The sequence below is a fragment of the Stenella coeruleoalba genome (genome assembly GCF_951394435.1).
Source record: "Stenella coeruleoalba genome assembly, chromosome: 15".
Taxonomy (NCBI): Eukaryota; Metazoa; Chordata; class Mammalia; order Artiodactyla; family Delphinidae; genus Stenella; species Stenella coeruleoalba.
The window spans coordinates 68,296,860-68,312,179 of NC_137161.1; the positions used below are offsets into that span (position 1 = coordinate 68,296,860).

At 45.8% G+C, this 15,320-nt stretch overlaps 1 protein-coding gene across 2 annotated transcripts in view; it reads left to right on the top strand.

Moving 5' to 3' along the window:
* PRKCB (protein kinase C beta) overlaps positions 1 to 15,320 on the top strand; it is a 312,009-nt gene that overhangs the window by 267,226 nt on the left and 29,463 nt on the right. For both annotated transcript variants that reach the window (XM_079899045.1, XM_079899044.1), the window contains exons 11-15: positions 641 to 732; positions 2,475 to 2,537; positions 7,658 to 7,796; positions 11,869 to 11,949; positions 12,231 to 12,338. In XM_079899045.1, coding sequence (XP_079755171.1) covers positions 641 to 732; positions 2,475 to 2,537; positions 7,658 to 7,796; positions 11,869 to 11,949; positions 12,231 to 12,338 — 483 coding nt within the window. The remainder of the gene's footprint in view (positions 1 to 640; positions 733 to 2,474; positions 2,538 to 7,657; positions 7,797 to 11,868; positions 11,950 to 12,230; positions 12,339 to 15,320) is intronic.

Here is a 15,320-nt window from a genome sequence, read left to right on the forward strand (position 1 = left end):
TACACATCACTTCTCTGCTACCCTCCTCCTGGTCTTACAGCCCCGTACAATAGCTTGGTGACTTTTGACAGCAAACCCCCTTTTACACAGTGACCCAGCCACCTTAATATATAAGTAAAACAGAAACACATATTTCACAGTGCGACCAGTCCCGGAAGCCACACACTGTCATTTTTACAATATCCTGTTGGTTACACAAGTCAGTCCAATTCTCAGAGGGAAGGGACTACACCAGGATGTGAACACCGGGCAGTGGAAATCACAGGGGACATGGTGGAGGCTGGCTCCCACAGCTTACCTGTTACCTGTATGTGATTCACTTAATAGTCTCCACTGTTTATTAAAATAAGATTTACTAAACAATGATAGCCACTAAGTCACAAGATTAACGTGCTAATTATATCTTCCAGTACCGACAAGTATAAAGTTAGCATTATTAATTTAAGAAAACAATTCACATACTGCCTGTGGTCACTTGCATACTTCCAGTGGCACAAATACTCCGCTTGGGGAAACAGTGCACCCAACCTGTCATAGAGTCCTGGTGGTTTTGATCATAAATCCCAGCTATTACCTGCTCTCCATTTGGACCCCAAGAAACTGTAAGAGGCTGACTTTGCTCTTTGCTGTCTTCTCCCAGGACCGCCTGTACTTTGTGATGGAGTATGTGAATGGTGGCGACCTCATGTACCACATCCAACAAGTGGGCCGGTTCAAGGAACCTCACGCTGTGTAAGTGAGAACTGGTGCTGTGCTTTTCCCTTGGGATAAATGGGTAGGTGGTTAGTTCTTTTGGGTTCTTAGTCGAATAGGGATTTTAAACATCTTGAGCTTTTTCTTTAAACATCTTGGGCTTCTGAGAAATACATGGCCGGGGCAAAGGGTGTTCTGCTGAGACGGGATACTTCTTTCTCTCTTGACACCAGCTAAGAACATGAAGCTTGAAAGCCACAGCTATTTCTTTATCTCTAAGTTTCTTGGGGCCCTGCTGCGTGGCATGTGGGATCTTAGTTCCCTGACGAGGGATCGAACCCACGCCCCTTGAATTGGAAGCGCGGAGTCTTAACCACTGGACTTCCAGGGAAGTCCCTATCTCTACGTTTTGCCCCTGGCTCATGAAGAAAGCCCTATAGCTTCCTCGGGGAATGTCATTGTAGGTTTTGTGTATTCCTTTGCTGATGTTTATTGAGAGCTTACTATGTGCCAGGCCCAGAGAGTTTTTAGAGACTTGATCAAGGTCACAGAGCTAGTGTGAGGCAGATCCAGAATTCTGACCCAGATCTTCTTTGCTCACGTTCTCTGTCCGACACCACTCTCCCTCTGAGATGCCCTCGTTCCGGGGAGGTGAAGGCGCAAGCTGCGTAGAGACTACGCTCTGTGGCTCTTGGGGTGGAGAGACTGACTCTGCGTCTTTGGAAATCTGTTTCCCCTGCTGAGCTCATGCTGTCCCCTTCAGTCCACAAGGCAGCTGGTCTCTTCTCTTTAGAACACAAATGTCATCCTGTTTCTCCCGGCTGTTGGAGAACAGGAGCACGGCAAGTCATAGGATCAGCAGAGCTAACCTCTCCTAGGGAGTTTGCTGGGCTCTTATCGTCCTGCTAGAAGGCTCTGGAGGCTCATCTAGGGCACCATCCCATCATCTCAGAGGCCTGCTGACTCCTGTTCAGCTCAGCCTTGCCCCCCTCCTCCCACCTGCCCAGGTCATGAGCACTAATTCTGATAGGGTTTGCATTCTCTTGCTTCCAGGTCGTGCCATTTGTGTGTCTTGGCACAGTCCTAATGGGTTGGCTCTTCTTGTAGTTCTGACATCTAATTGACCACTGACCTTCGCTCCATTATCACACAAGATGCATTGTCAGGACATTTTACAGAGCTCCCCAAAGGCCTGCCTAACCTTTGTAACGGGGCTTTCTGGTTCTCTCAAAAATCTGTTTCCTTCCGGGCCTTCACGAAGAGCTTATGCTCTAGCCAGGTGCTGTTTCCAATACTGACTGAGCCATTCATTAGCTGTACAACTTGGTCAAGTTATTTCATGTCACTAAGCCTCAGTTTCCTCATTTGAGGAACAGGGAAGTAATAGTGTCACCTACCTTATAGGATTGTTATTTAGATTTAATCAGATGATAACCTGAAATGATGCAAGGTTGATGGTACGCCTTCAGCAGATGTTAGCCGTTATCATGCTGGAGTCTGAAATGATCATTCTCCAGCCAGTTCATCGCATCCCGTGGCCTCCTCCCCACCAAGCAGGTGCTGAACCTCTGCCCACCGCATTTCGTCCTTAGCCTCAAGCTCTGTAAACCCTGTTGATCCGTCCAAACTCTCATACTTCGTTTTATGAGATGTATGGTTGACCGTCCATGGTGGAACATTAATGCCCTATGCCCAGTTCAATATTGTATTGAGTTCTGAGAGTTGCCAAGCATATGGTGTCCTTGAATTTCTGCATTGCTTTTTTTTTTTTTTAATTTCAGATTTTATGCTGCGGAAATCGCCATTGGTCTGTTCTTCTTACAGAGCAAGGGCATCATTTACCGGTAAGTGAACCCTGCTGTACTTCCCGTCTCCTTGGTTCCTAAGCTCCTCCCTTCCCTGCCTCTTTCTTCAACTGCTTTTAAAATTAGAATCCACGGTGGGGGAGGAATCCTCCAGTGCTAACTTGGGCATGTGCTCTGCCAGGCAGCATTGCCCACTGCCCTGGCAAAGTTTGGGCAGCTCTATACGATGACAGATCTTCCTCCAGTGATGGTTCAGAGCCTCGAATGTGAGACCATTTGCTCAGAGGAGGGGGCTCACCCCTGGGGACCAGCCCTTCTTTCTCTCACCCGTGAATCCCACATTTGGGGAGCAAGCAAAGAATCGTGGCTGGCAGAATGTGCTGGATCATATTATTAGGAAACAAATTTCTTTCTTTCTTTCTTTCCTTTTTTCTCTTTTTTTTTTGCTATGTAACTATAATTTGGAAATGGATCTCTGAGTAGCTTGCCCTGAAAGACAGGATTAAGCTCAGGACTTGGCATTTGCCCGTTTTTGCAGGAGCAAGTGTATGATCATAGCCGGATGAGTCAGCCCATTTTATATCTCATGCAAGGAGCCTGGGGCTGCTGTTTGTCAGTGAGTCCAGGGTGTACAGTTCTCCTTACACTACACGGATGCAAATGGCATTACAGTGCAGGCTTGCGTTGGTTTGTCATGCAAGGGAGGCTGGCGCGTGGCACGGGGCTTCCAAAGAGCACTTGGCATGGGCGAGGGTCTATTTAAAAGATCCTGAAGAGTCATCAGAGTCCGTTTCGTTCATTCATTCATTCGACAAACATTTATTGAAAGCCTACCATGTGCTGACCTCTCGTCTAGATGGTGGGGATACAGCGTGAAGAAAACAGACAAAGCCCCACCTTTGTAGAACTCATATTCCAGTGGTGGAAGACAGATACGTAAATCATACCAATACAGTCTGTCGAGTAGTGAGAAGTACTATGGAGGAAAGTCAAGCAGGGGAGGGGTCTGGTGTGGGCTGGGTGGTGGTGGGTTGCCTGTCATTCTGTACAGAGCATGAGATTAGGGTCTGAAGAGTTAGGGAAGACCCTCGGAGGCCTGGTCTTACTAAAGCAATTGAAGGATATGGGACTAAAAGGCATAAAGAGATCAGCCTTGGTGATCTCAAGGCAGAAACTGGAAGTGAGGCTGTGGGCCCTGGTGGGATGGAGGGATGGAAGGCGAGGGCCTTGCCAGAAGCCTGCAGAGTCCTGGGGCTTTTTTTCACTCCGTGAAGTAGCACATCCGGAATGCATAGAGTCCCCCCTCTGCCTGTGTGCTCCTGAATGGAGGAATGAAGGTCAGGAAGCCAAGTGGCTTTACGTGGCACAGTGTGATCTCAGTGAAGAAATAGAAACAGAGAGAGTAACCATAATGATTTAAACTGTAAATTGTGTGGTCATTCAGCCCACGCTTGTCCTCAATGAATATGTGTCACCACGTATGCGTGAGATGGGACCTGTGAAGCCTCTAATTCCCCGTTTCTCCTTTGACTGTCATGGCGGGAGCATCTTGTGCTGAATGCAATTCTGGTGTTGAAAGGTACACATTATCTTCCATACGACATGACCCCAAATTCAAGCCCGTGACTTTCTCTGGTGCTTCCCAAAAAACCGGGGATCATGGGTAATTGTTCACTCTACATGGCTTTCACCTTACGTGCTGACATTTGAACCTAACTCCTATACGAGATGGACCTCCACCAGAATAGAATCAAGGCACTCAAGCGTTGCCGAGAAGATTAAACAGAGGACTGTAAGTTTATTGGAAGAAAATCCAGTCCCAGTGGAGGAAACAGGAGATGAAATGATTAGAGTCCTTGCCAACAGGGTTGGGATTGAAGGCAAGGTTTCCAGTCTAGCAGGGAGCTGGATTGGGAGCTGGGGTCCATTTGGTCCAAGTCATAAAATGCAAAGATCAGCATTCTAGGTGCTAGACCTGCCTAAATGCAAAGCTTTTTCTGCTCACGACACATTCTCTCTTTCTTCCTCCATTATTTATACATTTAGGGCATATTGATCACTTTTTTAAGCCACTCAACATCTGAACCCCTTTCATTTGTGAGTAGGAATGGAGTCCATATCCTCCTCTAAAGATTTAACGTGCCAGATACTTTCACAGCCTCCCTGTAGGAAGAGCAGATGCACAACTCAGGCTCTGTTGCCCATCACACTCACTGAAGACCTTGAATCAGAAGTTAGTGACCAAGAAAACAGGCTTTAGAATCGAGAGGGGCCATAGTCAATCAGCTATGTCTGGTTTCCAGAGGCATGAGGGGAAGCGGTTCTTAGCAACAGCATCCAGAGCCCAGTGCTAGGGCTTCATGGAACAAGGGATGAAGTCTGTGCCCAGTGGTGACATCAGTGGCATCTTCGCTGGGGCATCTCTGTGCTGCAATTAGGCATTGTTCCTGGCTGTGTAGCCTGCAAATCTGATTCTTCCGCCTTTTTGGAGATTCTCTGAGCTCTCCAATTCCCTTTTAAAAAATTCCTTTTTTGGCTGAAATAGTCAGAGTTGGTTTTTGTTGCTCACAATCAGGAACTTCAGTGGAGACAGTGTTTGCAATTGATAATCAAGTGAAAACTGTAAAAAAAATTTACATGACAGAAGATGTATGGTTTTCTAACTTCATAGAGATTGGTTTCATGTTGGTAAAGTCTTTAAATGTTATAAATGCCCCTCTTCTTCATTTGGATCTCTAGTTATTTGGACAGTTCTTAAGTAAAGAGGATGAGGAATCATGCTAGACTTGCGCTCTCTGAGGACCATGGCTGGAGATGTTGGTTGCGGGGAGGACAAACGACCCTTCCAAACTTAGTGTCTGATTTGTAGATTACCGTCTCTGGAATGTGTGTTGATTTTGCCCTTGATGGATTTGTGAACATGAAACATCTGGCCAGGCCCCTTTAGAAAGCAGGAATGAAGATTTATTACATTAAACAAAAGAATGGAGTGGGCTATCAAAACACTATTATGTGACAGTGAATATGACCAGGGCGTGCTCCAGCCCCATGACCTGCTGGCTCTTAGCACCTCAAGCTCCTTTTCTATAATAGATGAAGATGTCCTCACTTCCAGAGTTGCTTGCCCCAGCTGCCTCCTTGGGGGCATGTGGTCAAGCTGAGGGGAATGTCATGGATCTCCGTCAGTCAAATCACATGCAGACCTGGTATGTTTAGGTGAAACAAGTGTCTGCAAAGTCAGCTTTTCTAAGTTCCAAGCTGGCCTTCAGAGACCTCTGTGGCTTGTAGAGAAACATGAAGGCTGGATATGGGTAGCACCATGGACAGCACCAGAGATCGTGGAATGTTGCTGTTGGTAAACACTGGGGTGCAAGTGAGCTTCCCCTTGGATGAAGAGACCTCACAGACATAGATAGGAGATGCCAGGATATATTTTCAGGTTGTATTTGTTTAGTTGAAGATGATGACAGCAACTACATTCAAACTAACTTACATTAAAGGAGGCATTTCCTGGCTGACACAACTGAAAAGTCCAGGAGGCAGATCTCACTTCAGGCCTGGATGGATCCAGTGGCTCAAATGACGTTATGAACATTTATTCTCTTTCTCTAGGTTCTGCGTTATCTATACTAGCTTTCTTCTCTCCATCTGTGACCCTCGCACTTCTAGACTTACTTTCTACCACCTGAGCCATCCCAGTATAAAAAGAGCTCATCTCTTTCCTGATGGTATCTGTAAAAATGCCAGGGCTGATGTTGATGTTCAGAGGCTTTGAGTAGCTCATAGTGGGTCACATGGCCATTCCTGAACCAGTCACTATGACCAGCAGGATTTCCACTGGCCAGGACAGGACCACATGACCACTCCTGGAACCAGAAGTTAAGAGCCGCATCACCAACCATGAGAATCAGGGAAGGTTGTTCTTGAGAATCAGGCAAGATGGTTCTTCAGAGGAATATTAGGATGCTTGAGAATGGCTTGAGAATCATGGAAGGTGGTTCTTCAAAGGAATAATAGGTTGCTCTCACCCCAGGATGCTAGAATAGGCAGAAGCCACAGATGTCCACCACCCAGTGAAGATGATTTAAAGGAGAGATCTGAACTGAACAGTAGATCCCTTTACCTCTGAGGAAGTTGGATTTCTCATGGGATTGAGGAAGTCTGGCCCATAGATCGTCCTTACTCACTGATGCTGAAACACCAAGTGATGACATTGGAGTCAATGTTTAGGGAGGAGGAAAGTGTGATGATATCAGAGTCTTCAGATACACTGGGAGTGTGCAAGGGTCCACAAACATCAAACTCTCCTCATCAACATGGATGAAATAAAAGAATGGGAGTGTAGCCCGTGTCATTTAGGACATCACTCCATGGAGGTGACACCTTCCTGACACTCTGTTACAGTAACCTCCTTCAGTTCCTGTCCATCTCATCATTCTTTTTATTTCCTTCGTACCATCCATCAGAAGCTATAATAAGCATGCTTATAGATTTGAATACTTGGTAATTGTCTTTTCCCCTCCACTAGAATTTAATCCTAACAAGAGCAGGATGCTTGTTTATCTTGTTCATAGTATATACCTCACTCAACGCATAGTGCCTGTCACATAGTAGGTGTGCAACACATATTTTTTGGTTGAAAGAATCAGTAGAAACTCCTGGGTTCATGGCCTAGGAACTGGCTTAGGAGAGCTTGGGGCACTTGGTGTTAAATAAGATGCTCTCCATTTTTTTCTCCATGATTTTCAGAGATTTTTTAAAAATAAAAATGTGTGTAAAACATATCTTCCTACGAAATGTAAGCGGTCCTGAAGTCGCAGAGGTCAACTCTGGAGATGCTCCTGGATACAGGAAGCTTCTGTGGAAGCTTCTGTCCTTTATATAGCTGTCTGTGGATCACTCTTCTCAGAGCTGCCATCTCACTGTGTCCTTCTGAGACGCTTGGCACAGTTGGCTCTGTAGGAAAAGCAAAGCACAGGGGTTTGTGCACCCTTGTATCTCCCTGCCAGATTATAAGCTGTTGGAGGGCAAGGGCTGCGTTGTACCCACGGCTGTGCCCCCAACTCCCCTGCTGTAGTGTCTGGCGCATAATGAGTGGCTGTTGGTTGACTTGAAATAAATAGCATTTAATTAAATCTCTAAATCTTCTGTCTGCACAGAGACCTGAAACTTGACAATGTGATGCTGGATTCCGAGGGTCACATCAAGATCGCTGATTTCGGCATGTGTAAGGAAAACATCTGGGACGGAGTGACAACCAAGACCTTCTGTGGCACTCCAGACTACATCGCCCCTGAGGTGAGCTGATGCCAACCCCTAAGGCGTGTCTGTGTTGTGTTGATGTACTGATGTCTCCCCGGGGCCCTAGGTAGCCACATAGGAGCTGGGAAAGGTTCAGGGGGTACCTGACAAGCAAACCTCAGGCTGATCCTTCTTCTGTCTTCTAAATTATTCCTTTGCGATCACACATGAAAATTAGCTTAGCACACATCCAGAAGCTCAGGCCCAAAATACATCAAGGTTTGGGAGAAAATTTAAATAAAACTCAAAAGAACCATCCACCACACATCAGTAAAATTCTTCCTCAAGCTGCTATGGCTCACGGCCATAGGATACCTCCTAATTTTGACACTGAAACATTTGTTCAGGGGAGGGAGGGAGGGAGGGGGAGGGGAAAGGGATAGATCGATTCTCTGGACTGACTTATGACACAGGGTCTGTGTACTAATAGGTATGCAGTAGTTGTGCTAAATCCTAAAAGCCTCAGAATTTTTCTTCCTATGATTAAGATATAAATGAAAGTGTGAAGATTTATTTTAGTGCCTCCCCGTTCCTTCCCAAAGGAAACGGTCAGTTGCAGAATGGATTTCCCCAACATGTCATGGTACAAAAATTTGTGCCAGATGATAGCCTTCCTTTTTCTCTGAATTGGTGCTCAGAAAGGTGGCATTCTGCAATCTGTTACTGGATTTTTATGGAAAGGAACTGAGAGCTTGGCAGAGAGTCTGGGAAATGGACATTCTAGATTCCTCTTCTCCTGACTGTTAAGGCTTCATATGTAACAATGGTGATGGGAGGCCCCATGTCACTAAGTAGCTCGGCACTAAATTTAAAACCTGCATACTCTGTTACCAGAGCTGTTCCTCTTCTAGGAATCTAGTTTGCAAAACACACACACACACACACACACACACACACACACTCACACACACACGCACACACACACTCACACACACACTCACACACACACACACTCCATACGTGGAAGGATATGTGTTTGAAGTCCTTTCTTCATTGCAGCACTATTTTTAATAATGAAAAATAGGGACTTCCTTGGCGGTCCAGTGGTTAAGACTTTGTCTTCCAACGCAGGGGGTGCAGCTCCCCCTGGTCGGGGAGCTAAGATCCCACACACCTGGCTGCCAAAAAAAAAAAAACAAACTGAAACATAAAACAGAAGCAATATTGTAACAAATTCAGTAAAGACTTTAAAAGTGGTCCACATCAAAAAAAATCTTAACAAAGAAATAATGAAAAACGGAAGGCAACCTCAAAGACGATCAATAAAGGAACAGTGCTACATTGCATATTAAGAAATCTTGTTCAGCCCTTACAAAGATCAGAGCACACCTGTCTGCACTACCTTGAACAATGTTTGTTGATTAAGGGATGGGCAATAGACTGAATGATTTATAGTATGGAATACTATTAGGCATCTGTATATGCAGATGTGGAAATACCATTGAGAGAAAAAAAGCAAGTTACAGAATGATAAATACAATATGACACCATTTCTGGAAAATAACACTAATACACAGAACACTGCTATATGTTTCTTATGAGTATGTAGCTATGCAGGCAACAGTATAGAAAATCTGGAAGATTACAGACTGATTTTACAACATTGGTTACCTCTGAGGATAAGGCCGTCGTAGAGGGGAATTTAGCTTAATCTGTGTACTGTTTAAATTTTTCACAAGGTAAATGTATTTGTGTATTACTTGAGGAATTGGAAAGTAATCCTTTAAGCACTTAATCCTTTATTAGGACCCAATGGAGTTATCCCCACGTGACATACATTGCTTTATTATCATTTTGCTGATTAGGACATCAGACACAATTCCTTGATCTGCCACGAGTTCAGTGATCTCTGGTTCACAAGTCCTGCTGCCCTTAACAGTCACCTGGGGAGCTTTTAAAATGGGGATGTCCAGGCGTCACCCTAGGTGCATGGAATCAGAATCCCTGCAGGGTGGGCCTCCACATCTGTGGTTTTCAAAAGTTCCTGGGTGCTCTTGATGCCGGCAAGCAGGAGCCCCGACTTGTGTTACTGGGGAAGCTGCATCCTCCTCCAGCTCACAGCCCGCAGCCCGCTGGGGAGGGGAATAAACTCAGGTCAGGTGTCCCCCTGCTTTGCCATTCAATAACCCCATCGCCTCCGGCTACTTCTTTCATCTCGCACAGGCTCTATTTCCCTTTGTAAAAGGATTAACTTGTTAGGTTGTCATGAGGATCGAAGGAGACATGAAGTACTTTAAAAGTGGTGAGGGTGTGTGGGGGGGAAACAGATCCTCTAACACACAAGCGCTGAGAGTATAAATGAGCACAGCCACTTGGGAGTTTAATTTGACAATTCTTCTTAAATTTAAGATTCGTATTTTTAACGACCTGATCACCTCTCTATTCAATTTGTATTTAATCAGATAGTGCCTGCGTGTAGTAAAAGACATACAAGAGTATGTATTGCATTATTCCTAATAATGGAGAAAATAGGATGCCTAACAGTTAAATGTGTGCTGCATATACTTATGAAATTGATTTTATAAAAAAAAAAAGTGTGAAAACACTTGCAATATGTGTTCTCCCAGAAAGCTTTCTCGTCATCCCTTGAGGTCAGTTCTCCTCAGAGGACACTTCTGATTTCAGGGCAGAAGCCGAGGTGGGAGATGGAATTGGATAAACGGACAGTTACTTTATAGCCAAGGTTGCTCAGACACACGTGTTGAGTAAAACAAACCATGGCTGCATTAGAGAACTTTTGAGTCATAGCTGACATTTCGAGGGCATAAGAAGTGAGAGGCACATATTTCTCTTTGATCCTCAGAAAACCCTATGACAGAGATATTATTATAAACTTCATTTTGTAGATGAGGAAACTGAGACTTAGAGAAGTTAAGTAACTTCCCCCAGGGTCACACGCTGGGAAACGGCAGTCAGGATTCCAAGTCTGGACTGTCTGGCCCTCAATCCTCAGCCCTTAACCTTTGCTGTATCACCTTCTAATCCCTCTGATACAGTGAGTTTTGCACCCCTACATCCTGATGGATGGTCACACAGCTGTTCGAGACTTTGCCATGCTCTGGGAATTTGGTAATAAATAGCAAAACCTTGAAAACTATGTGTACCATTTGATCCACCCGTTCTACTCCTAGGAATTTATCTTAAGGAAAAACAAATTGAACAAATGTCCAGATATCTAATTACGTGGAAGGAACCCAGTCAGTTGGGTATTGATGAAATAGATTTTGGTATATCCATCCAATGGAACATTGTGCAGAGGTAAAAGCTGGTTATATTGATGTACAGATATTAGCATGGAAATTCTAAATGAATAAAATCCTGTACTAAAATTCCACGTTAAAGTATTCATGTAAAGCACATGCCTACATGCAGAGCTTAATATATATTAATAGAAAAAAACCTAGAAGGAAACAGACCAAATACCAATCATAATTTCTCTCTTGATAGAGGATTATGGGTGATTTTAATTGCATTCTCTTAGCTTATCTATATCTTTAAATAAATAGTAAAATAGGAATAAATGCTATTACATTTTTTAACTTAAAAGTCTTTTTAATTTTGGCAAAAAAGCACATTACCATCTTAACCAGTTCTAAGCATACAGTTCAGTAGCCTTAAATGTATTCACATTGTTGTGTAAATGTTATTACTTTAGGAATGAGAAACGAAGATGGGTTTTCTTCTTTAAAATGCCACGCTCACTGTATTAAAATTGAAAATAACACAACCACACTAGGTGCTTTAAAAAGGCAATGTGACATCCACAGATGTTTTCCCCGCCTGCGGGTATCTCTGCAAAAGGATGTCCATCTTCCTAAGGTAAAGAAATAGCTTGGGTGGACACTGGGCTCCCTGTTGACTCTTTTAGACAGAGACCCACATCTGGGACTGTGTCAGCCAATTTAATCTTTCACAATAGGCAGGTGACAGGCAAAGGAAGAACTCTCCCCCCCCCACCACCCTGCCCCCAGGGATGCTCCAGTCTTATTGTAAAAGAACTGCCTATTCAGTCAGTCTCAGCCGCTGCAAGAACCTGCCGTCTCCCTGACAGATGCCTTCTGTTTTCCAGATAATTGCTTATCAGCCCTATGGGAAGTCCGTGGATTGGTGGGCATTCGGAGTCCTGCTGTATGAGATGTTGGCTGGGCAGGTAATTGAATTTTAAGTGATTTGTAAGGAAAGTCCTCCCCCATCCCCACCCTCATGGTTTCTTTAGGAGAAAGTGTCAGCTTGATACCAGCTCACAGATCTGAACGTCTATGACTTCCGTGACCTTGGGGTTATTACCCTAGTCTGTTCACCAGTTTTCCTTATCTTCTCCCTGGAAGTGTGGCCTCGCTGTGGACCCCAGGGAGCAGCGCTTGTTGTTTTGGGGCAGTTGGGAGAGGTTCAGGCAGGACTCCTTCTCCCACCCTATCCTCTGTCCCACAGGCACCCTTTGAAGGGGAGGATGAAGATGAACTCTTCCAGTCTATCATGGAACACAACGTGGCTTATCCAAAGTCCATGTCCAAGGAAGCTGTGGCCATCTGCAAAGGGGTGAGTGAGCCCCTTAGAGCTTGCGGCCGGGACCACCACCTACAGGGGTGCTGGTTGTGCCCTGCACAAGGATGCTTTGCCCAGGGTGGGGGAGGGGCAGTGGAGGCTGAACTCCACCCCTCACCCACTTGCCAGCCTCTGAGCCTGGTACAGAGCTGCTACCGCCCAGAGGAAAGGGAGCTTTTTTCTAATTTGCACAGAAGCACCGTGGAGGACTGCCTGCAATAGCATCTTGCTGCTGGCTGGGCTCCAGGCTCTAAGCCAGCACAGGGGAATGCTAATGGAGTGAATGAGGTAGGAAGCACAGAGACTTTGCCAAAGAGCTAGAACCCAGGGGAAGGTACACAAGAGCTCTGTGGCACGAATCTGTCAGCTTCACTCTGCGCTGGGGCCTACGTGGTTAGTTAATACTAGGAGCGTGTGACTTTTGTCCTAAGAAAATATCAACCAGTATTGAGTTTAAGGAATTCTCTAGATAAGTTGACCCAAACTGAGTGTCCCCAAACCCGTACTCCCTCGCCAACCCACAGATGGCTGAAAAATTCGCACATTTATACATTGTGATGTATGCAGAGTGCACCTGTGAACAAAGCGGGACACATGTTTTAGGGTAAGGATTGCTTGTTATGCATCTTGCGTGCGGCCAGGATGTGCTCACAGTGACCTGGGTGAGTCCCTGGAGACCAGTGGTCCTCCCCGTTGGTACCATCAGGATGACCTGAAGTGCTTTTTCAGAAAGCGCAGACCTCAGCCTCACCCCAGAGAGTAAGTCTGGGCATCTGTATTGTAAAAAAAAGGTCGCTTGAAAACCACTGCCTTTAAGTATCTTAATCAAATGTGGTAACTTTTCAACTGATGAAAGTACGAAAGCAACACTGAGAGATCCCTAGAGAACAGGGCCCAGGGATGCTGCCTTTATAAAGTTTTCCCTCCCACCAGTCAGCAGTACCAGGGCATTCTCAGCGTTAGAGCATGCCCACCTGTGTGTCTGGATAAACCAGGGCTGCCAGTCCTAGATTCTTGGAGTGTTTGCAGATTTCCCATTGCCCAACCCAGCCCTGCCCTTCCTCACCCATCAGACACCATGTGAGCTGGCTTGGGTGAAGGAAAGCTGAAGACTCAGGTGGTTTATAACAGCTGGGCCAGCCCCTCCATCTAGAAGCACCTTGCCATGCTGCCTAAATTCCCACTCTCAGTGAGTCACCTAAGATTTGTGTGTCAGCTGCATAGGTTAGGATGCAAATATCCCTGGGGAAAACATATGTGAATTCGTCTCAGTCCCTAACATCTTAAAATTTATAGGTTGGGGCTTCCCTGGTGGCACAGTGGTTGAGAATCTGCCTGCCAATGCAGGGGACATGGGTTCGAGCCCTGGTCTGGGGAGATCCCACATGCCGCGGAGCAAGTAGGCCCGTGAGCCACAACTACTGAGCCTGCGCGTCTGGAGCCTGTGCTCCGCAACAAGAGAGGCCGCGATAGTGAGAGGCCCCGCGCACCGTGATGAAGAGTGGCCCCCGCTCGCCGCAACTAGAGAAAGCCCGCACACAGAAACGAAAACCCAACACAGCAAAAGTTAATTAATTAATTAATAAACTCCTACCCCCAACATCTTCTTTAAAAAAAAAAAAATTTATAGGTTGAAAATAGTTTTTGAGGCTATGAGGCGGGGAGAGGGAAGACGAGGAACAGAGCATGGAGAGGTTCATTAGGAGCTTAAGCGAGGCCCCTTGGCACCAAGAGAGAGCATGGAACAAGGCCAGGGCAAACCCCTGTAGACATTATACGGGGTTGGGGAGAGGGAGGAGGTCATACATGAGCTCTCAGTTTGTTTAATAATTGCCAACATTTGGGCTAACCTGGTGGCGCAGTGGTTGAGAGTCCACCTGCCGATGCAGGGGACGCGGGTTCGTGCCCCGGTCCGGGAAGATCCCACATGCCGCGGAGCGGCTGGACCCGTGAGCCATGGCCGCTGAGCCTGCGCATCCGGAGCCTGTGCTCCGCGACGGGCGAGGCCACGACAGTGAGAGGCCCGCGTACCGCAAAAATTGCCAACATTTAAAGATCAGGGAATTTCCCATAAACATTCAGCTGTCCAGTTTCTCTTGAAAAATCTGATCTGTCCATGCTGGTCCGTCATTCCTGTAAGGCATCAGTCAGCTGAATTGGAAGCCACTGTCTCTTTAGGTAGAATGTGCCCTCTCCTATCCTGATTTTTCTGGGCAAAAATCCCCATGTGAGCACAAATCCCAGCATTATTAGCCCTATGACAACCGGGAAGTTGTTCAACTCCACCTACAGATTGAGGACACACCTATGGGACTGCACATAAGGTTCTCTGATGACTAGATGGGTTAATACGAGGAAATCACGTAGAAGAGAGTCTGGCACTCTGCTCTGAAACCCTTGGGTCATTACTCCTACTATTACTAATGCTGGCACTGCTGTGTTACATGCTAGCCTCCTCTTGTGTTTTGAGCTTGCATCTCCCGAGACGGGGATTTTTTAAGTGGCAGATTTTGGAGCTCAAGACCATTTGCAAATTTCAACCCTTTCACTTCCTAGGTGCGTGGTCTTGAGCACGTTACTTTGCATCTGTGGGCTTCTGTTTATCTCCGAAAATGGAATATTAATCCTTAATTAAACAGAGTTTTGGAGAGTGTTAAATGAGGTAACAGAAGAACTAAGCGTTTTGCATGGTGTTGGCACAGTAGTAGGTGCTCGATACATGTTCAAGACCTTCCCCTTCACAGCTCTGCCTGCTTAGACAGCTGGGGTTCTAAGTGGGTCATGGAGGAGAGGGTTTTCCAGGTCAGCTGCATTCAGCTTCAGCTCCAATTAGCAGTTTCCCTGGTAGAGCAGATTTCTATTAATTTCAGACCCATAACCTTCAGGATTAACGAGGGTGACTTTCTTGCTATTGTGTTTGCGGACCTTTCTGAGTTGTGTCGGCTGAGGCCTGTGTAGGCTTTTTCTTCAAGGTTG